Source organism: Hypomesus nipponensis, chromosome 22 (assembly GCF_054491055.1).
Source record: "Hypomesus nipponensis isolate SF chromosome 22, ASM5449105v1, whole genome shotgun sequence".
Classification (NCBI taxonomy): Eukaryota; Metazoa; Chordata; class Actinopteri; order Osmeriformes; family Osmeridae; genus Hypomesus; species Hypomesus nipponensis.
In genome coordinates, this window is record NC_140382.1 from 9,834,918 (window position 1) to 9,858,315 (window position 23,398).

At 42.8% G+C, this 23,398-nt stretch overlaps 1 protein-coding gene across 2 annotated transcripts in view; it reads left to right on the forward strand.

The window, feature by feature from the left end:
• Positions 1–21,652, forward strand: part of crmp1 (collapsin response mediator protein 1) — a 52,071-nt gene extending 30,419 nt beyond the window's left edge. For both annotated transcript variants that reach the window (XM_084686835.1, XM_084686836.1), the window contains exons 2-14: positions 14,078–14,166; positions 14,393–14,577; positions 14,856–15,020; positions 15,293–15,354; positions 15,512–15,592; positions 15,688–15,756; positions 15,877–15,997; positions 16,260–16,416; positions 17,281–17,422; positions 17,588–17,758; positions 18,798–18,977; positions 19,220–19,385; positions 19,515–21,652. In XM_084686835.1, the coding sequence (XP_084542961.1) occupies positions 14,078–14,166; positions 14,393–14,577; positions 14,856–15,020; positions 15,293–15,354; positions 15,512–15,592; positions 15,688–15,756; positions 15,877–15,997; positions 16,260–16,416; positions 17,281–17,422; positions 17,588–17,758; positions 18,798–18,977; positions 19,220–19,385; positions 19,515–19,606 (1,680 nt within the window). In that variant the 3' untranslated portion in view covers positions 19,607–21,652. The remainder of the gene's footprint in view (positions 1–14,077; positions 14,167–14,392; positions 14,578–14,855; positions 15,021–15,292; positions 15,355–15,511; positions 15,593–15,687; positions 15,757–15,876; positions 15,998–16,259; positions 16,417–17,280; positions 17,423–17,587; positions 17,759–18,797; positions 18,978–19,219; positions 19,386–19,514) is intronic.
• The last annotated feature ends 1,746 nt before the right edge of the window (positions 21,653–23,398 follow it).

The following is a 23,398-nucleotide window of genomic DNA, read 5'->3' on the forward strand; positions in this document are numbered from 1 at the left end:
AATCTGGAGCCGTTGTTTTTGATTTAGAGTCGTCATAGACCCATTACCACCGAGGTCACCATTTCTGACGGCCGTCAGAATGTGTGACCCACAAAAAAATCATATTTTAAGAATGTTTGTTCCCACCGTAACTGCTTCCCAAAGATATTAACACTTTCAAAGATGGTTTGGGGTAGTTCTTCCATCAATTCACACTCATCTTGAGCCGTTGTTTCTGATTTAGAGTCGTCATAGAGCCATTACCACGCAGGTCACCATTTCTGACGGCCGTCAGAATGTGTAACCTACAAAAAAAAAGATGTTTTAAGAATGTGTGTTCCCCTGTAACTGCTTCCCAAAGGTATTAAAACTTTCAAAGATGGTTTGGGGTAGTTACTTCATCGATTCACACTAACCTTGAGCCGTTGTTTCTGATTTAGAGCCGTCATAGAGCCATTACCACACAGGTCACCATTTCTGACGGCCGTCAGAATGTGTGACCCACCAAAAAAAAGATGTTTTAAGAATGTATGTTCCCCTGTAAATGCTTCCTAAAGGTATTACAATTTCGAAAGATCGTTTTCGGTAGTTAGTTAATCGATTCACATTAATCTGGAGCCGTTGTTTTTGATTTAGAGTCGTCATAGAGCCATTACCACGCAGGTCACCATTTCTGACGGCCGTCAGAATGTGTGACCCACCAAAAGAAACATGTTTAAAGAATGTGTGTTCCCACCGTAACTGCTTCCTAAAGGTATTAAAACTTTCAAAGATGGTTTGGGGTAGTTCTTTCATCGATTCACACTTATCTGGAGCCGTTGTTTCTGATTTAGAGTCGTCATAGAGCCATTACCACGCAGGTCACCATTTCTGACGGCCGTCAGAATGTGTGACCCACAAAAAAAAACATGTTTAAAGAATGTGTGTTCCCCTGTAACTGCTTCCCAAAGGTATTAAAACTTTCAAAGATGGTTTGGGGTAGTTCTTTCATCGATTCACATTAATCTTGAGCCGATGTTTCTGATTTAGAGTCGTCATAGAGCCATTACCACGCAGGTCACCATTTCTGACGGCCGTCAGAATGTGTGACCCACCAAAGAAAAGATGTTTTAAGAATTTGTGTTCCCCTGTAAATGCTTCCTAAAGGTATTACAATTTCGAAAGATCGTTTGGGGTAGTTAGTTAATCGATTCACATTAATCTGGAGCCGTTGTTTCTGATTTAGAGTGGTCATAGAGCCATTACCACACAGGTCACCATTTCTGACGGCCTTCAGAATGTGTGACCCACAAAAAAATCATATTTTAAGAATATATGTTCCCACCGTAACTGCTTCCTAAAGGTATTACAATTTCGAAATATCCTTCGGGGTAGTTATGTAATCGAGTCACATTAATATGGAGCCGTTGTTTCTGATTTAGAGTCGTCATAGAGCCATTACCACGCAGGTCACCATTTCTGACGGCCGTCAGAATGTGTGACCCATCAAAAAAAACATGTTTTAAGAATGTGTGTTCCCCTCTAACTGCTTCCCAAAGGTATTAAAACTTTCAAAGATGGTTTGGGGTAGTTACTTCATCGATTCACACTAACCTTGAGCCGTTTTTTCTGATTTAGAGTCGTCATAGAGCCATTACCACACAGGTCACCATTTCTGACGGCCGTCAGAATGTGTGACCCACCAAAAAAAAGATGTTTTAAGAATTTGTGTTCCCCTGTAAATGCTTCCTAAAGGTATTACAATTTCGAAAGATCGTTTTCGGTAGTTAGTTAATCGATTCACATTAATCTGGAGCCGTTGTTTCTGATTTAGAGTCGTCATAGAGCCATTACCACACAGGTCACCATTTCTGACGGCCGTCAGAATGTGTGACCCACAAAAAAAAAGATGTTTTAAGAATGTGTGTTCCCCTATAACTGCTTCCCAAAGGTATTAAAACTTTCAAGATGGTTTGGGGTAGTTCTTTCATCGATTCACTCTCATATTGAGCCGTTTTTTCTGATTTAGAGTCATAGAGCCATTACCACGCAGGTCACCATTTCTGACGGCCGTCAGAATGTGTGACCCACCAAAAAAAACATGTTTTAAGAATGTGTGTTCCCCTCTAACTGCTTCCCAAAGGTATTAAAACTTTCAAGATGGTTTGGGGTAGATCTTTCATCGATACACACTCATCTGGAGCCGTTGTTTCTGATTTAGAGTCGTCATAGAGCCATTACCACGCAGGTCACCATTTCTGACGGCCGTCAGAATGTGTGACCCACCAAAAAAAAGATGTTTTAAGAATGTGTGTTCCCCTGTTAATGCTTCCTAAAGGTATTACAATTTCGAAAGATCGTTTTCGGTAGTTAGTTAATCGATTCACATTAATCTGGAGCCGTTGTTTTTGATTTAGAGTCGTCATAGAGCCATTACCACGCAGGTCACCATTTCTGACGGCCGTCAGAATGTGTGACCCACAAAAAAAAAGATGTTTTAAGAATGTTTGTTCCCACCGTAACTGCTTCCTAAAGGTATTACAATTTCGAAATATCCTTCGGGGTAGTTATTTAATGATTCACATTAATATGGAGCCGTTGTTTCTGATTTAGAGTCGTCATAGAGCCATTACCACGCAGGTCACCATTTCTGACGGCCGTCAGAATGTGTGACCCACCAAAAAAAAGATGTTTTAAGAATGTTTGTTCCCACCGTAACTGCTTCCTAAAGGTATTACAATTTCGAAATATCCTTCGGGGTAGTTATTTAATGATTCACATTAATATGGAGCCGTTGTTTCTGATTTAGAGTCGTCATAGAGCCATTACCACGCAGGTCACCATTTCTGACGGCCGTCAGAATGTGTGACCCACCAAAAAAAAGATGTTTTAAGAATGTTTGTTCCCACCGTAACTGCTTCCTAAAGGTATTACAATTTCGAAAGATCCTTTGGGGTAGTTATTTAATCAATTCACACTTATCTGGAGCCGTTGTTTCTGATTTAGAGTCGTCATAGAGCCATTACCACGCAGGTCACCATTTCTGACGGCCGTCAGAATGTGTGACCCACAAAAAAAAAGATGTTTTAAGAATGTGTGTTCCCCTGTTAATGCTTCCTAAAGGTATTACAATTTCGAAAGATCGTTTTCGGTAGTTAGTTAATCGATCCACACTAATCTGGAGCCATTTTTTCTTACTTAGAGTCAGCATAGAGCCATTACCACCGAGGTCACCATTTCTGACGGCCGTCAGAATATGTGATCCACAAAAAAAAACATGTTTTAAGAATGTGTGTTCCCCTATAACTGCTTCCCAAAGGTATTAAAACTTTCAAGATGGTTTGGGGTAGATCTTTCATCGATACACACTCATCTTGAGCCTTGTTTCTGATTTAGAGTCTTCATAGAGCCATTACCACACAGGTCACCATTTCTGACGGCCGTCAGAATGTGTGACCCACCAAAAAAAAGATGTTTTAAGAATGTTTGTTCCCACCGTAACTGCTTCCTAAAGGTATTACAATTTCGAAATATCCTTCGGGGTAGTTATTTAATCAATTCACACTTATCTGGAGCCGTTGTTTCTGATTTAGAGTCGTCATAGAGCCATTACCACGCAGGTCACCATTTCTGACGGCCGTCAGAATGTGTGACCCACAAAAAAATAGATGTTTTAAGAATGTGTGTTCCCCTGTTAATGCTTTCTAAAGGTATTACAATTTCGAAAGATCGTTTTCGGTAGTTAGTTAATCGATCCACACTAATCTGGAGCCATTTTTTCTTACTTAGAGTCAGCATAGAGCCATTACCACGCAGGTCACCATTTCTGACGGCCGTCAGAATGTGTGACCCAAAAAAAAATCATATTTTAAGAATATGTGTTCCCCTGTAACTGCTTCCCAAAGGTATTAAAACTTTCAAAGATGGTTTGGGGTAGTTACTTCATCGATTCACACTAACCTTGAGCCGTTTTTTCTGATTTAGAGTCGTCATAGAGCCATTACCACGCAGGTCACCATTTCTGACGGCCGTCAGAATGTGTGACCTACAAAAAAAAAGATGTTTTAAGAATGTGTGTTCCCCTGTAACTGCTTCCCAAAGGTATTAAAACTTTCAAAGATGGTTTGGGGTAGTTACTTCATCGATTCACACTAACCTTGAGCCGTTTTTTCTGATTTAGAATCGTGATAGAGCCATTACCACACATGTCACCATTTCTGACGGCCTTCAGAATGTGTGACCCTCAAAAAAAAAAAAGTTTTAAGAATGTTTGTTCCCACCGTAACTGCTTCCTAAAGGTATTACAATTTCGAAAGATCCTTTTGGGTAGTTATTTAATCAATTCACACTTATCTGGAGCCGTTGTTTCTGATTTAGAGTCGTCATAGAGCCATTACCACGCAGGTCACCATTTCTGACGGCCGTCAGAATGTGTGACCCACCAAAAAAACGATGTTTTAAGAATGTTTGTTCCCACCGTAACTGCTTCCTAAAGGTATTAAAATTTCGAAATATCCTTCGGGGTAGTTATTTAATCGAGTCACATTAATATGGAGCCGTTGTTTCTGATTTAGAGTCGTCATAGAGCCATTACCACGCAGGTCACCATTTCTGACGGCCGTCAGAATGTGTGACCCACCAAAAAAAAGATGTTTTAAGAATTTGTGTTTCCCTGGAAATGCTTCCTAAAGGTATTACAATTTCGAAAGATCGTTTTCGGTAGTTAGTTAATCGATTCACATTAATCTGGAGCCGTTGTTTTTGATTTAGAGTCGTCATAGAGCCATTACCACGCAGGTCACCATTTTTGACGGCCGTCAGAATGTGTGACCCACAAAAAAAAAGATGTTTTAAGAATGTTTGTTCCCACCGTAACTGCTTCCTAAAGGTATTACAATTTCGAAATATCCTTCGGGGTAGTTATTTAATGATTCACATTAATATGGAGCCGTTGTTTCTGATTTAGAGTCGTCATAGAGCCATTACCACGCAAGTCACCATTTCTGACGGCCGTCAGAATGTGTGACCCACCAAAAAAAACATGTTTTAAGAATGTGTGTTCCCCTCTAACTGCTTCCCAAAGGTATTCAAACTTTCAAGATGGTTTGGGGTAGATCTTTCATCGATACACACTCATCTTGAGCCGTTGTTTCTGATTTGGAGTCGTCATAGAGCCATTACCACACAGGTCACCATTTCTGACGGCCGTCAGAATGTGTGACCCACCAAAAAAAACATGTTTAAAGAATGTGTGTTCCCACCGTAACTGCTTCCCAAAGGTATTAAAACTTCGAAATATCCTTTGGGGTAGTTAGTTAATCGATCCACACTAATCTGGAGCCATGTTTTCTTACTTAGAGTCAGCATAGAGCCATTACCACGCAGGTCACCATTTCTGACGGCCTTCAGAATGTGTGACCCACAAAAAAATCATATTTTAAGAATATGTGTTCCCACCGTAACTGCTTCCTAAAGGTATTACAATTTCTAAATATCCTTCGGGGTAGTTATGTAATCGAGTCACGAGCCGTTGTTTCTGATTTAGAGTCGTCATAGAGCCATTACCACGCAGGTCACCATTTCTGACGGCCGTCAGAATGTGTGACCCATCAAAAAAAACATGTTTTAAGAATGTGTGTTCCCCTCTAACTGCTTCCCAAAGGTATTAAAACTTTCAAAGATGGTTTGGGGTAGTTACTTCATCGATTCACACTAACCTTGAGCCGTTTTTTCTGATTTAGAGTCGTCATAGAGCCATTACCACACAGGTCACCATTTCTGACGGCCGTCAGAATGTGTGACCCACCAAAAAAAAGATGTTTTAAGAATTTGTGTTCCCCTGTAAATGCTTCCTAAAGGTATTACAATTTCGAAAGATCGTTTTCGGTAGTTAGTTAATCGATTCACATTAATCTGGAGCCGTTGTTTCTGATTTAGAGTCGTCATAGAGCCATTACCACACAGGTCACCATTTCTGACGGCCGTCAGAATGTGTGACCCACAAAAAAAAACATGTTTTAAGAATGTGTGTTCCCCTATAACTGCTTCCCAAAGGTATTAAAACTTTCAAGATGGTTTGGGGTAGTTCTTTCATCGATTCACTCTCATATTGAGCCGTTTTTTCTGATTTAGAGTCATAGAGCCATTACCACGCAGGTCACCATTTCTGACGGCCGTCAGAATGTGTGACCCACCAAAAAAAACATGTTTTAAGAATGTGTGTTCCCCTCTAACTGCTTCCCAAAGGTATTAAAACTTTCAAGATGGTTTGGGGTAGATCTTTCATCGATACACACTCATCTGGAGCCGTTGTTTCTGATTTAGAGTCGTCATAGAGCCATTACCACGCAGGTCACCATTTCTGACGGCCGTCAGAATGTGTGACCCACCAAAAAAAAGATGTTTTAAGAATGTGTGTTCCCCTGTTAATGCTTCCTAAAGGTATTACAATTTCGAAAGATCGTTTTCGGTAGTTAGTTAATCGATTCACATTAATCTGGAGCCGTTGTTTTTGATTTAGAGTCGTCATAGAGCCATTACCACACAGGTCACCATTTCTGACGGCCGTCAGAATGTGTGACCCACCAAAAAAAACATGTTTTAAGAATGTGTGTTCCCCTATAACTGCTTCCCAAAGGTATTAAAACTTTCAAGATGGTTTGGGGTAGTTCTTTCATCGATTCACTCTCATATTGAGCCGTTTTTTCTGATTTAGAGTCATAGAGCCATTACCACGCAGGTCACCATTTCTGACGGCCGTCAGAATGTGTGACCCACCAAAAAAAACATGTTTTAAGAATTTGTGTTCCCCTCTAACTGCTTCCCAAAGGTATTAAAACTTTCAAGATGGTTTGGGGTAGTTCTTTCATCGATTCACTCTCATATTGAGCCGTTTTTTCTGATTTAGAGTCATAGAGCCATTACCACGCAGGTCACCATTTCTGACGGCCGTCAGAATGTGTGACCCACCAGAAAAAACATGTTTTAAGAACGTGTGTTCCCACCGTAACTGCTTCCTAAAGGTATTAAAACTTTCAAAGATGGTTTGGGGTAGTTCTTTCATCGATTCACACTTATCTGGAGCCGTTGTTTCTGATTTAGAGTCGTCATAGAGCCATTACCACGCAGGTCACCATTTCTGACGGCCGTCAGAATGTGTGACCCACCAAAAAAAACATGTTTTAAGAACGTGTGTTCCCACCGTAACTGCTTCCTAAAGGTATTAAAACTTTCAAAGATGGTTTGGGGTAGTTCTTTCATCGATTCACACTTATCTGGAGCCGTTGTTTCTGATTTAGAGTCGTCATAGAGCCATTACCACGCAGGTCACCATTTCTGACGGCCGTCAGAATGTGTGACCTACAAAAAAAAAGATGTTTTAAGAATGTGTGTTCCCCTGTAACTGCTTCCCAAAGGTATTAAAACTTTCAAAGATGGTTTGGGGTAGTTACTTCATCGATTCACACTAACCTTGAGCCGTTGTTTCTGATTTAGAGCCGTCATAGAGCCATTACCACACAGGTCACCATTTCTGACGGCCGTCAGAATGTTCGACCCACCAAAAAAAAGATGTTTTAAGAATGTATGTTCCCCTGTAAATGCTTCCTAAAGGTATTACAATTTCGAAAGATCGTTTTCGGTAGTTAGTTAATCGATTCACATTAATCTGGAGCCGTTGTTTTTGATTTAGAGTCGTCATAGAGCCATTACCACGCAGGTCACCATTTCTGACGGCCGTCAGAATGTGTGACCCACCAAAAGAAACATGTTTAAAGAATGTGTGTTCCCACCGTAACTGCTTCCTAAAGGTATTAAAACTTTCAAAGATGGTTTGGGGTAGTTCTTTCATCGATTCACACTTATCTGGAGCCGTTGTTTCTGATTTAGAGTCGTCATAGAGCCATTACCACGCAGGTCACCATTTCTGACGGCCGTCAGAATGTGTGACCCACCAAAAAAAACATGTTTTAAGAATGTGTGTTCCCCTCTAACTGCTTCCCAAAGGTATTAAAACTTTCAAGATGGTTTGGGGTAGATCTTTCATCGATACACACTCATCTGGAGCCGTTGTTTCTGATTTAGAGTCGTCATAGAGCCATTACCACGCAGGTCACCATTTCTGACGGCCGTCAGAATGTGTGACCCACCAAAAAAAAGATGTTTTAAGAATGTGTGTTCCCCTGTTAATGCTTCCTAAAGGTATTACAATTTCGAAAGATCGTTTTCGGTAGTTAGTTAATCGATTCACATTAATCTGGAGCCGTTGTTTTTGATTTAGAGTCGTCATAGAGCCATTACCACGCAGGTCACCATTTCTGACGGCCGTCAGAATGTGTGACCCACAAAAAAAAAGATGTTTTAAGAATGTTTGTTCCCACCGTAACTGCTTCCTAAAGGTATTACAATTTCGAAATATCCTTCGGGGTAGTTATTTAATGATTCACATTAATATGGAGCCGTTGTTTCTGATTTAGAGTCGTCATAGAGCCATTACCACGCAGGTCACCATTTCTGACGGCCGTCAGAATGTGTGACCCACCAAAAAAAAGATGTTTTAAGAATGTTTGTTCCCCTATAACTGCTTCCCAAAGGTATTAAAACTTTCAAGATGGTTTGGGGTAGATCTTTCATCGATACACACTCATCTTGAGCCGTTGTTTCTGATTTAGAGTCTTCATAGAGCCATTACCACACAGGTCACCATTTCTGACGGCCGTCAGAATGTGTGACCCACCAAAAAAAAGATGTTTTAAGAATGTTTGTTCCCACCGTAACTGCTTCCTAAAGGTATTACAATTTCGAAATATCCTTCGGGGTAGTTATTTAATCAATTCACACTTATCTGGAGCCGTTGTTTCTGATTTAGAGTCGTCATAGAGCCATTACCACGCAGGTCACCATTTCTGACGGCCGTCAGAATGTGTGACCCACAAAAAAATAGATGTTTTAAGAATGTGTGTTCCCCTGTTAATGCTTTCTAAAGGTATTACAATTTCGAAAGATCGTTTTCGGTAGTTAGTTAATCGATCCACACTAATCTGGAGCCATTTTTTCTTACTTAGAGTCAGCATAGAGCCATTACCACGCAGGTCACCATTTCTGACGGCCGTCAGAATGTGTGACCCACCAAAAAAAAGATGTTTTAAGAATGTGTGTTCCCCTATAACTGCTTCCCAAAGGTATTAAACCTTTCAAGATGGTTTGGGGTAGTTAGTTAATCGATTCACATTAATCTGGAGCCGTTGTTTTTGATTTAGAGTCGTCATAGACCCATTACCACCGAGGTCACCATTTCTGACGGCCGTCAGAATGTGTGACCCACAAAAAAATCTTATTTTAAGAATGTTTGTTCCCACCGTAACTGCTTCCCAAAGATATTAACACTTTCAAAGATGGTTTGGGGTAGTTCTTCCATCAATTCACACTCATCTTGAGCCGTTGTTTCTGATTTAGAGTCGTCATAGAGCCATTACCACGCAGGTCACCATTTCTGACGGCCGTCAGAATGTGTGACCTACAAAAAAAAAGATGTTTTAAGAATGTGTGTTCCCCTGTAACTGCTTCCCAAAGGTATTAAAACTTTCAAAGATGGTTTGGGGTAGTTACTTCATCGATTCACACTAACCTTGAGCCGTTGTTTCTGATTTAGAGCCGTCATAGAGCCATTACCACACAGGTCACCATTTCTGACGGCCGTCAGAATGTGTGACCCACAAAAAAAAAGATGTTTTAAGAATGTGTGTTCCCCTATAACTGCTTCCCAAAGGTATTAAAACTTTCAAGATGGTTTGGGGTAGTTCTTTCATCGATTCACTCTCATATTGAGCCGTTTTTTCTGATTTAGAGTCATAGAGCCATTACCACGCAGGTCACCATTTCTGACGGCCGTCAGAATGTGTGACCCACCAAAAAAAACATGTTTTAAGAACGTGTGTTCCCACCGTAACTGCTTCCTAAAGGTATTAAAACTTTCAAAGATGGTTTGGGGTAGTTCTTTCATCGATTCACACTTATCTGGAGCCGTTGTTTCTGATTTAGAGTCGTCATAGAGCCATTACCACGCAGGTCACCATTTCTGACGGCCGTCAGAATGTGTGACCTACAAAAAAAAAGATGTTTTAAGAATGTGTGTTCCCCTGTAACTGCTTCCCAAAGGTATTAAAACTTTCAAAGATGGTTTGGGGTAGTTACTTCATCGATTCACACTAACCTTGAGCCGTTGTTTCTGATTTAGAGCCGTCATAGAGCCATTACCACACAGGTCACCATTTCTGACGGCCGTCAGAATGTGTGACCCACCAAAAAAAAGATGTTTTAAGAATGTATGTTCCCCTGTAAATGCTTCCTAAAGGTATTACAATTTCGAAAGATCGTTTTCGGTAGTTAGTTAATCGATTCACATTAATCTGGAGCCGTTGTTTTTGATTTAGAGTCGTCATAGAGCCATTACCACGCAGGTCACCATTTCTGACGGCCGTCAGAATGTGTGACCCACCAAAAGAAACATGTTTAAAGAATGTGTGTTCCCACCGTAACTGCTTCCTAAAGGTATTAAAACTTTCAAAGATGGTTTGGGGTAGTTCTTTCATCGATTCACACTTATCTGGAGCCGTTGTTTCTGATTTAGAGTCGTCATAGAGCCATTACCACACAGGTCACCATTTCTGACGGCCGTCAGAATGTGTGACCCACAAAAAAAAACATGTTTTAAGAATGTGTGTTCCCCTATAACTGCTTCCCAAAGGTATTAAAACTTTCAAGATGGTTTGGGGTAGTTCTTTCATCGATTCACTCTCATATTGAGCCGTTTTTTCTGATTTAGAGTCATAGAGCCATTACCACGCAGGTCACCATTTCTGACGGCCGTCAGAATGTGTGACCCACCAAAAAAAACATGTTTTAAGAATGTGTGTTCCCCTCTAACTGCTTCCCAAAGGTATTAAAACTTTCAAGATGGTTTGGGGTAGATCTTTCATCGATACACACTCATCTGGAGCCGTTGTTTCTGATTTAGAGTCGTCATAGAGCCATTACCACGCAGGTCACCATTTCTGACGGCCGTCAGAATGTGTGACCCACAAAAAAAAAGATGTTTTAAGAATGTTTGTTCCCACCGTAACTGCTTCCTAAAGGTATTACAATTTCGAAATATCCTTCGGGGTAGTTATTTAATGATTCACATTAATATGGAGCCGTTGTTTCTGATTTAGAGTCGTCATAGAGCCATTACCACGCAGGTCACCATTTCTGACGGCCGTCAGAATGTGTGACCCACCAAAAAAAAGATGTTTTAAGAATGTTTGTTCCCACCGTAACTGCTTCCTAAAGGTATTACAATTTCGAAAGATCCTTTGGGGTAGTTATTTAATCAATTCACACTTATCTGGAGCCGTTGTTTCTGATTTAGAGTCGTCATAGAGCCATTACCACGCAGGTCACCATTTCTGACGGCCGTCAGAATGTGTGACCCACAAAAAAAAAAGATGTTTTAAGAATGTGTGTTCCCCTGTTAATGCTTCCTAAAGGTATTACAATTTCGAAAGATCGTTTTCGGTAGTTAGTTAATCGATCCACACTAATCTGGAGCCATTTTTTCTTACTTAGAGTGAGCATAGAGCCATTACCACGCAGGTCACCATTTCTGACGGCCGTCAGTATGTGTGACCCACAAAAAAAAACATGTTTAAAGAATGTGTGTTCCCCTATAACTGCTTCCCAAAGGTATTAAAACTTTCAAGATGGTTTGGGGTAGATCTTTCATCGATACACACTCATCTTGAGCCGTTGTTTCTGATTTAGAGTCTTCATAGAGCCATTACCACGCAGGTCACCATTTCTGACGGCCGTCAGAATGTGTGACCCACCAAAGAAAAGATGTTTTAAGAATTTGTGTTCCCCTGTAAATGCTTCCTAAAGGTATTACAATTTCGAAAGATCGTTTGGGGTAGTTAGTTAATCGATTCACATTAATCTGGAGCCGTTGTTTCTGATTTAGAGTGGTCATAGAGCCATTACCACACAGGTCACCATTTCTGACGGCCGTCAGAATGTGTGACCCACCAAAAAAAAGATGTTTTAAGAATGTTTGTTCCCACCGTAAATGGTTCCTAAAGGTATTACAATTTCGAAAGATCGTTTGGGGTAGTTATTTAATCGATTCACACTTATCTGGAGCCGTTGTTTCTGATTTAGAGTCGTCATAGAGCCGTTACCACGCAGGTCACCATTTCTGACGGCCGTCAGAATGTGTGACCTACAAAAAAAAAGATGTTTTAAGAATGTGTGTTCCCCTGTAACTGCTTCCCAAAGGTATTAAAACTTTCAAAGATGGTTTGGGGTAGTTACTTCATCGATTCACACTAACCTTGAGCCGTTTTTTCTGATTTAGAATCGTGATAGAGCCATTACCACACATGTCACCATTTCTGACGGCCTTCAGAATGTGTGACCCTCAAAAAAAAAAAAGTTTTAAGAATGTTTGTTCCCACCGTAACTGCTTCCTAAAGGTATTACAATTTCGAAAGATCCTTTTGGGTAGTTATTTAATCAATTCACACTTATCTGGAGCCGTTGTTTCTGATTTAGAGTCGTCATAGAGCCATTACCACGCAGGTCACCATTTCTGACGGCCGTCAGAATGTGTGACCCACCAAAAAAAAGATGTTTTAAGAATGTGTGTTCCCCTCTAACTGCTTCCCAAAGGTATTAAAACTTTCAAAGATGGTTTGGGGTAGTTACTTCATCGATTCACACTAACCTTGAGCCGTTTTTTCTGATTTAGAGTCGTCATAGAGCCATTACCACACAGGTCACCATTTCTGACGGCCGTCAGAATGTGTGACCCACCAAAAAAAAGATGTTTTAAGAATTTGTGTTCCCCTGTAAATGCTTCCTAAAGGTATTACAATTTCGAAAGATCGTTTTCGGTAGTTAGTTAATCGATTCACATTAATCTGGAGCCGTTGTTTCTGATTTAGAGTGGTCATAGAGCCATTACCACACAGGTCACCATTTCTGACGGCCGTCAGAATGTGTGACCCACCAAAAAAAAGATGTTTTAAGAATGTTTGTTCCCACCGTAAATGGTTCCTAAAGGTATTACAATTTCGAAAGATCGTTTGGGGTAGTTATTTAATCGATTCACACTTATCTGGAGCCGTTGTTTCTGATTTAGAGTCGTCATAGAGCCGTTACCACGCAGGTCACCATTTTTGACGGCCGTCAGAATGTGTGACCCACCAAAAAAAAACATGTTTTAAGAATGTGTGTTCCCCTGTAACTGCTTCCCAAAGGTATTACAATTTCGAAAGATCGTTTGGGGTAGTTATTTCATCGATTCACACTAATCCTGAGCCGTTTTTTCTAATTTAGAGTCATCATAGAGCCATTACCACACAGGTCACCATTTCTGACGGCCGTCAGAATGTGTGACCCACAAAAAAAATGTTTTAAGAATGTGTGTTGGAAACAGATGTTATTGTGGTATAAAACGTTGGGTGCAACCGTGCAGGAATCCAGAATCCATATCCACGAATATTTCTGCATGACTTAATGATTTGAGGACAACAAAGGTGTAGGCTATCATGCATTCTATATTGATATCCACATCATCTAGCATGTGTTATCTCACAAACCATTTCTAAATAAGGCAATGAAGCGATTGCTTAAAAGTTGTATTGCCCTCGTTAATGCAGACTACAGTAGTGCAGCTTAAGTATTACAGGCTGCCATCATGTGAGTCATAGACGACTGGCTGTTACCATGGAGACCTGACTTCTCCTCCTTGCATATGTGATGGTGAAAGAAGGCGCGGATCACAATTTGGACAATCAATCTTTCTTTTTATAACTGCATATTTCAATGTGATGTGGATTTCACTTCTCGTCATTTTCTCTTTAGTAAACAATGATGGGATTGATCAAAATTTTTCCCCAGGACCCCACCCATGATCCGTTATCGCTTACCTTACTGTGCAAAAAATACACACAGCGTCTATACCCACGTTCTGTTCATTACTTGAATTGTATCTCTGGTCATGAAGTTGGCTTTGAACTGAAATTGACATAATCCGCCCCTCTCTCTGGCTCACTCAGTCTTACTCCAGCTTTTTTCTCCACAGAGTGACGGACTGTTGATCAAGGGAGGGCGCGTGGTCAACGATGACCTGTCGTTCTTTGCAGACGTGTACATAGAGGATGGCCTGATTAAGTGAGTAATCACAAATGTGAGAAAGAAAATAAATGCATGCAGCACATCACAAAAAAATCACAAAAAATCTTTGCCTGATTTCAAAACACCTTCTCACACCCTCCATACCCCTCCCTCCTCACTCCTTACTCCCATCTCCACGCCATTCGGAACCCTCTTCTCTCCCTTCACCCCTTTCTCCCTCACCCTCTCCCACCTCAATGTCCTCCCTCCTTATATCCTATAGACAAGTGGGGGAAAACCTGATAGTTCCAGGGGGAGTGAAGGTGGTGGAGGCCCAGGGGCGTATGGTGATCCCCGGTGGGATAGATGTCAACACCTGCCTGCTGAAGCCACACCTGGGCTCCCCTCCTGTGGATGACTTCTCCCAGGGGACCAAGGCTGCTCTGGCCGGGGGAACCACCATGATCTGTGAGTGTGGATAGCACATACGCACATACATAAACACACAAAAACATACTTTGTGCTCCTCTTGATGGCGCTTGCTGTGCCGTTGTACTCACGGATGGATTGTCATCTTGGAGGTTTTATAGAGTCTAGAGTCCCGAAAGAGTCATGTGTCCGAGGTCGGAAGGTAATTGGTCAAGAAGAAAGTTGGGTTGTCCCATCTCCCCCTTTTCATTGGTACCTACTGTAGGTGTGAAGTGGTCTTAGCCTAGTTCACAACATCCCTTTCATCCCCCTGCCAGTGGACCATGTGACCCCTCAGCCGGGAGACAGCCTGCTGGAGGCGTTTGAGCGTTGGCAGGAAAAAGCGGACAGGAAGTCGTGCTGCGACTACTCCCTTCACATGGACATCCCCCAGTGGCATGAGGGCATCAAGGAGGAGCTGGAAGTGCTGGTGCAGGAGAAAGGTAGGGGGATGATGTCATCTGCTTCACTCTCTTAGTCTTTATTCATGATTTAATACATGAAGTACTGAGCTGCATGGAGATTGTCTGGAACATCTGGTTCGGTGAGTGGAGATTACGATGGACTCTTGGGTGGCTGGCTGGCTGCATCTTTGTAAAAACACCATCAATGAAACCTTTCCACACACTTTCCATGCACACTCTCGCTCTCTGTCTCTATTTGCCTCTCATTCTCTCTTTTTTTCTCTCTTGTTCTTTCTTTTTCTCTCTCTCAGGGATCAACTCTTTCCAAGTGTACATGGCTTATAAAGACCTGTACCAGATGACAGACTCTCAGGTTGGTCTCACAGCACACAGCAAGCACCATGGTCGCACACTCAGTATGTTGCTTTGGATAAAGGTGTCTGCAAATGGAGAGAGCAAATATCCAATTTCTAATTTGTTTCTCTCCCTTTCTCCCTTCTCTCCCCCTCCCTTCCTCTCCTCCTTGTCAGTTGTATGAGGCGTTTTCATTCCTCAAAGAGCTGGGGGCCGTGGCGTTGGTGCATGCTGAGAATGGAGACCTCATTGCTCAGGTAAATCACAATAGCATGTCTTGGTCATATCTGTATCATAATTTGGAAGGGTGATGATGATGAGGGTGATGATATGGGTGTTTTGTCTGATTTAGGAGCAGAGCAAAATCCTAAGTATGGGAATCACTGGACCTGAGGGCCATCCTCTCAGTCGCCCTGAAGAGGTGACCTGCCTGCCTGTCTGTCTGTCTGTCTGTCTGTCTGTCTGTTTCTCTGCCTGCATGTATGTGCCATCCATCCATCCATCCATAATCCTAACTTTGCTTCTGTTTGACACCATGCAGCTGGAGGCGGAGGCTGTGTTCAGAGCCATCACTCTTGGCAACCGGGTAAACTGTCCAGTCTACATCACCAAGGTGATGAGCAAGAGTGCTGCTGACACTGTCACCCAGGCCCGGAGGAAAGGTCTCTCAGTCTCTGTCGCTCTCTTTCTCTCAGTTTCTGTCTTTCTCTTTCTCGCTGTCTCTGTCTTTTTCTCTGTCTCCTTCTTTCCGTCTCTCTCTTTCTCTCTTTCTCTCTGTCTCCTTCTGTCTGTCTGTCTCTCTCTCTTTCTCTCTTTCTCTCTTTTTCTCTGTCTCGTTCTGTCTGTCTGTCTGTCTGTCTAACTGTCTGTGTATCTCTCTCTCCCCTCTCACTAAACCTCCTGTGGCTTCCTTGCGTCCTGAAGGTTCCATTGTCTTTGGTGAACCCATCACAGCCAGTCTGGCCACTGACGGCTCACACTATTGGAGCAAGAACTGGGCCAAGGCCGCTGCCTATGTGACCTCTCCTCCCCTGAGTCCTGACCCCACCACCCCAGACCACCTCCACACCCTGCTGGCCTGGTAGGTCACAGCTCTGCCGTCTGTCATGTCCTATAATATAACTTATGACATCCCCACACACACACACACACACACGCACACAGAAACACACTTAAGCGCACACGCACACAAAGTAACCCGCTAAGCACCTTTCTCTGTCCCCGATTCCTAAAATAGAACAGGAGCTAGAAGCCTCCATCAGCTGTTGCCTTGACTACCGGGTGCCCCCCCCCCCTTCCACCCTCTCTCCTTCCTTCCAGGCGGTTCTAGCTGTCACCACTGGTGTGATGCAGCGCTTCTCTCTGAAGTTCCACAGAACTGGCACGCCATCTTTTTAGACACAAGGGATACGATGAAATTAAGCTTGGAAGCGCAGGAACTGGAACAAGCTCTTTGTTTCCAAACAATACCTTCCCACACTGAATCCCATCCTCGATGGGATTATAGTCATTACAGTAATAGACGCCCACAGAGAAGGAGAACAGAGAGGAGCTGGTGAGGGGGATGCTGCATGAAGCCTTAAGGCACTAGACAAACTGAGTTCAACACTGCACCATTCATGAGTGGAAGGAGTGAGACTGCAGCTGGGCTGCACCATTCTTTTGTGCGTGCCTGTGTAAATCACATGCTGCTCACAGAGGACACCTAGTGGCCTTTGGTGGTACTGTCCCACTGTTGACTAATGGAATTTCTTCATAGGAATGTTACACTATAACCTGATGCGCCATATGGTGTGTTACACATAACCACCAGGAAAGTTATCCTTCGTAAATTGTATAAAAAGAAAAGGCACCTTTAAAAAATGCTTGGTAGGTAATTGGATGAACCATCTGTCTATCACTGTCTATTACTGCTAACTTCAACATTGTGCTTCTGTTGATATAGCGGCGACCTGCAAGTGGTGGGCAGCGCCCACTGTGCCTACAGTGTATCCCAGAAGGCCATAGGGAAGGACGACTTCACCTTGATCCCTGAGGGAACTAACGGAGTGGAGGAAAGGATGGGCTTTGTCTGGGACAAGGCTGTGGTGAGTGTGAAATATTTCTTGTGAGACACACAGACAGACAGACACACAGACAGACACACAGGCCGATATATGTTCCATCTTGATACATAGAAAAAATGATATTTTCTTTTCAAAAACCGACAGAGTTGAGCTACCAGTTGTACTAAGCATGAAACCCCTCCATAGGCTATCGGGAAGATGGATGAGAACCAGTTTGTCGCTGTGACCAGCACCAACGCTGCCAAGATCTTCAACTTGTACCCCCGTAAGGGACGCATCGCAGTGGGCTCTGACGCAGACCTGGTGATCTGGGACTCTGACAGGATCCGAACCATCACAGCCAAACAACACCAGTCGGTAAGGAGGGGGGCAGAGGGAGGGAGGCATGGGGAAAGGGAGGGTGACAGGGAGGGTGGGAGGGAGTCAGGGATAATGACATTGAGGTTGAGTCAAGGTGTAGAGGTGATATTGGGAATAGTGTTCCTGGGGTCTTTTATAGTGTGACAAGGAAGCAGTTCATAATGTAATCAGTTTGTCCTGGCATCCAGTCAGGACTTCTGTAATCCACACAGCTGCAGGTTTAAGGATATAATCCTCCAACCTCCACCCCCACCTCTGTTCATCTGTACATATTTCTATCTTTCCCCCTCCCCCTCCCCCTCTCACTCATATCTTTCCCCCTCCCTTCCACCTCTCACTCCCTCACTCATATCTCTCCCCTTCCACCTCTCACTCCCTCACTCATATCTCTCCCCTTCCACCTCTCACTCCCTCACTCATATCTCTCCCCTTCCACCTCTCACTCCCTCACTCATATCTCTCCCCTTCCACCTCTCACTCCCTCACTCATATCTCTCCCCTTCCACCTCTCACTCCCTCACTCACATCTCTCCCCCTCCCTTCCACCTCTCACTCCCTCACTCATATCTCTCCCCTCCACCTCTCACTCCCTCACTCACATCTCTCCCCTTCCACCTCTCACTCCCTCACTCATATCTCTCCCCTCCACCTCTCACTCCCTCACTCACATCTCTCCCCCTCCCTTCCACTTCTCACTCCCTCACTCATATCTCTCCCCTCCACCTCTCTCTCCCTCACTCCTATCTCTCCCCTCCACCTCTCACTCCCTCACTCCTGTCTCTAACCCTCTAATAATTTTTGCTCCATCCCATCCGTCCATAATACCCACACTTTATCTTCTCTAAACTGTCCTCGTTCCCTTTTTCCTTCCTTTCCACCCCCCTCAACCCTCCCCTCCGCCTCCCCTCCTCCCCCCTTCCACCTCCCCTTCCTTCCCCTCCTTCTCTTTCTTTCCATACATTTCCCTGCCCCCCCCTCATTCTTCCCTTCCTTTCCATCTATGTTCCTGCCCTCCCCTTCCCTCCATCCACCCCAGGCTCTGGAGTATAACATTTTCGAGGGGCTGGAGTGCCGAGGGGGTCCGGTGCTGGTGGTGAGCCAGGGCAGGGTGGTGTATGAGGAGGGCAAACTCTACGCCCAAGCAGGCACTGGTCACTTTATCCCCCGCCAGGCCTTCCCCGACTACGCCTATCAGCGGGTCAAGATCAGGAGCCAGGTAACATGCCTACAACTCCCCTTGCTTACTTGTTCTTCAATGTTAGATATTCTTAGAATTCCCTCAATCTAACAGCTCCTGACATCACTGAGGGATTTTCTTAAGTGACTTTATCGTGGTTTCAGTATAGAGTTCTCTTAAATTAGTCATCTAATATATAATATAAAATATCTCTGAAATGATTGATTATAATAGTAGTTATTGACACACTTTTGAGTTGTTGTGTTGTGTGTATTTTCCAGGTGAAAGGGCGACAAGGTGTGTCCCGTGGGATGTATGACGGCCCGGTGTACGATGTCCCTGCCACCCCTAAATACATCACCCCTTCCCCCTCAGCCAAAACCTCACCCACCTCCCACCAGCCTCCACCAATCCGCAATTTGCACCAGTCCAACTTTAGCCTATCAGGTAAGAAGACTTTCACACGTCAGCTGGCTCTGTGTGTTCTGATTGGAGGATGCCGGTGAAGTAATACAATTAGAGTCAGACCATTCGGATTGGTTCTCCTCAATGTTTCTTGTTCTCTGTATCTTCCAGGGGCACAGATTGATGACAGCGTTCCTCGACGCTCCGGCCATCGAATCATGGTGCCCCCTGGTGGACGCTCCAACATCACCAGCCTTGGCTGAGCGTGTGTGCGATTGAGTGTCTATGTGTATGAAAGAGAGAATGTTTTTTGTCCAATGTTCAGTATTTTTCACACGATACAACCCATTACAAGGCACAACAAACACGTTTGTTCAATAATATCCTTAGCTTTTCATGGTTCCATATAGTCAATCGTTCTATGATCCATGGGTACACTTCTCAGTGCCTATATGGTGTTGTAGATACCATTTATCTTTAAGTATTTCTAAGATAGTTTACGTAGAAAGATAGGATTCACATGCACTGAAAATAACATACAGAAATAAGGGCACACACTCTCTCTCTCTATCAAACACACACACACACACACACACTCTCACACACACTCTCACACACACACTCTTTCTAACTTAGTGTTTGATGCCCACCTTTCCACACACAAAAGAACTGGGCTGTGTCCCAATACCCATACTACCATACTACATCAGGTAGAATGTTGAAGTTTGCTGGCATACTTTTCTGGCTAATCTTACCCACAACCATTTGTGCAGCACAACAGGTGCCACTGCCAATTGCTAAGATGGTTCAGTAGCAAATCTACAGGAAGCTTTCTGCACATATTCAAGACATGGTCCCGCGACTAAGTAGTACATCCCGATTGTCTGCAAACTATGCAACAGTAGGTAATCTTTAAGGGCAGCTGCAATACCAACTAAAAGTAAAAAGTGAAAGTATTGTGTTCTGGATGCAGCCCTGATCTCTGAGTGTGTTATGTTGTTGTGTCACTCCTTGAGCATGGCTTCTCCCTTTATCGTCTTCCTCTTGACTCTCACCTCTTCTGGGTCTGCTCATACCTGGTGCTCCCACCACTGCTCTCTTGTGGACAGTTGAGGAAATGTAGGATTCAATACTGTTTCTTATTCTCTGTATCTCTCAAACCAATTGCGTGGCTCAAGTGGGTCACACCAGTTGCATGAACATGTCAGATGTTGATTCTGCTTATGGTAGGTTGTGACTGTGAGGTTACTCTTAGGATGTACTAAATACACACTGAATACACTGTTTATATGTTGTATTGAATAGCACAATCATATTGTAACGTGTCTTATATTGGTATATGCCTAAATTGAAGTACACATACCTGGCCTACTTTATCCATGGATTTTCTCAGAAGCACACTCTTGGTTGAATACTTGCTTTCATCCCTCCTTGTCACCAGGGGAGGAGAGGAGGAGGCTGGACCAGAGGTCACATCATCTGCTGTACAATATCACCACAATTGTAACCTCAGAAAAGTTATGCAATACTTTCACACTAACCAAAAGTGTTCAAAAAGGTGTTCCTTTCATGGTCATTAATGATGTGTTCCAGGTCCATTTTTACTTGAACAGACACTCAGATGAAACCCATTCATGCTTGCATGAACATGCATGTGGCGGCCTAGGAGAGCAAATGTGTGATGATTGGGCATGTGCCTGAACTCAATTTGATATACTAGTTCACCCATGACCAGTCATTTTTGACCAGTCATTTTTGAATGGGAACACCACTGGTTCAATAAAAAAACAACAATATCGAATTAATTATCAACATTTAATTCATGTGTTTAAATGCCCTGTGAGAGCAAAGACGTGGAACGTTATGACAATCAGATTAAGTGAACCAGGTTTACATTTTTCAGAGAGAAAACCTGTAAATCGATCTAATTCAACCGGAACAGGAGGATTGACAAATCAGATTAACTAAAAGCATAAGTCACAAATATAATCAAAGAATAAAAATGCTCATTTTTTGAGTGTCATCTTACTCATTGGCGTTATGTGCTGGAGCATGTATAGGCCTATTATTGGTTTCAGTCACACAAAAAGTATGTGTTGTTTTTAAATCTCTGCTTCAATTAATTGCTGTGAGATTAATCTCTTGCTGAAGCCTCTGCTTCCTCCTTTTCCTCATTGATTGGAAGGTTTCAGGGGAGTTTGTCATGGTTATTCTGGTGTTTGTTTCTATGCCGCTGTACTCTGTTGCTGTTGTTTTCAATTGAATTACTGCTGATGAATGAACTACTGACTGTGGTGAAATAAAATAAAAAGTACAAAATAAGGTGTTTGGGTGTTTTCTCAGGGGCGTTGTTAGACACAAAACTACTGGGTCCCCTATTCAGATCCCTTTTTTAATTTCAAGCTTGCTTGGACATAATGCACTAGTAGGCTACAGAAACTTGTTAAGCCCACTATATACAACAGTTCAGGATGCAAGTTTGATATCAGCTTTGGCAGGGACATCAATAGTTAATGCGAGCGCGCAAATTTTTTTGCATTCATTTTAGCGCAAATTCTGTTTTTTTTTTGCTTCATGTAATATTGTATATATGTTCTAGTCAAAATAAGATGATCGGTAGGCCTTTCATTTAGAAACTTTCTTTAGTTTTGTTATGGAAGGGTTTCACAGATTTGTCCAACACCTGGACTTCTGTGTGCGTGCTGAAGTGGCTTTTTGGCAAGCTCAGAAGAGCGCGCTGACATGGAATTCTGCGTGCATCGGTTTGTGTTTTTGGTTAAACTGCTTTGATTTTAACCGTTGATTTGGATACTGTGTTTGTTTTTTCCTGGATTATCACTCTAAATTAATGCACTGACTAATAAAGTAAATTGTTAAAACTCAAACTATAGGCTAGATTTTACAGGGGCACAGCTGATTTATAGCCTACTGGGTCACATGCCCCAGTATAAAGGGTCTAACGACGCCCCGGGTGTTTCTGCCAATGCAAGCCCTCTCCCAGTTTTTCAGACTATCGTCTTTCAGAATAAATCTTTTTTTTTTCTGGCGGTGTTACAAGTATAACTCGACCGTGCACTCTTAGCACTATAGTGAAACAGAACCATTTTGTTTATAGAAACCCAAAATTAAATAACTGTCTTCAATCAACAAATGAGCAAGTTAAAAGAGACAAAGTATGAATGAGGAGATAATCTCTCTCTCCATCCCCCTCTCCCTGTGAGATGGACAGATGGGGCTGCACGTTGGGAAGGGGAGGTTTCGGCGCAGTGCAATTCTTCCTCCATGTGATGTGGCCGAAAGCTGACATACTTAGATAACAGTGACGTGACGAATTGCCCAGAACCTTGCACGGAAAGGAACCGTTCGGACTGAAGCGGAATATCAAAAGGGAAACAGTTTCGCAATGTGGATAACAGGAACGTTTGTTGAATAGGTTTGTTCTGAAGAACCGCTCGAAAGCAGAAAAAGAGTTGTGACGGTCTGTAGGTGTGAGACTATAAGTAATTCAGAACCAAGGCCAGCGCCCGGGTTGTTGACACGGACAGAGCGGGTCACGGTGATTTAAAGTTAAAACATTTTAGAATTCTTACGTCCCTTATTTTTTGTGTCAGTTTTGAAATATTAGTTACTATTACATTAATTTGAAACTGTCCTCGTTTCGTCTATACGGATTACTTTCAAGTGGGCATTTTAAAGAGAAGATGTACGTACTTGGCATCATTCAGGATGCCTTTTCGTCAACATTCCTTATCGGACAGCTCTACGCACAAGACTTAAACTTTTTGTTGGCTACAATACAAAGTGCTGCTCTGTGACACTAAGACCAAAGCAGTGGTGCACGTGGTATTCGACAGGTCAGTTGTGCCACAATTCAAGGTATTTTCTCAAGTTTAATAAGCAAAGCAGTACGCCGAATTGTGCCTGCCGATTTGAGAGACACCATGACAAGGATACAACTTTGCGCACAAGAAAGTAAGACCGTGAACAATTTTAATTTGACGAAATTGCCACGTTTTTAATTATGTGTGACTCTCTGTTTAACCGAGGAGTGGACA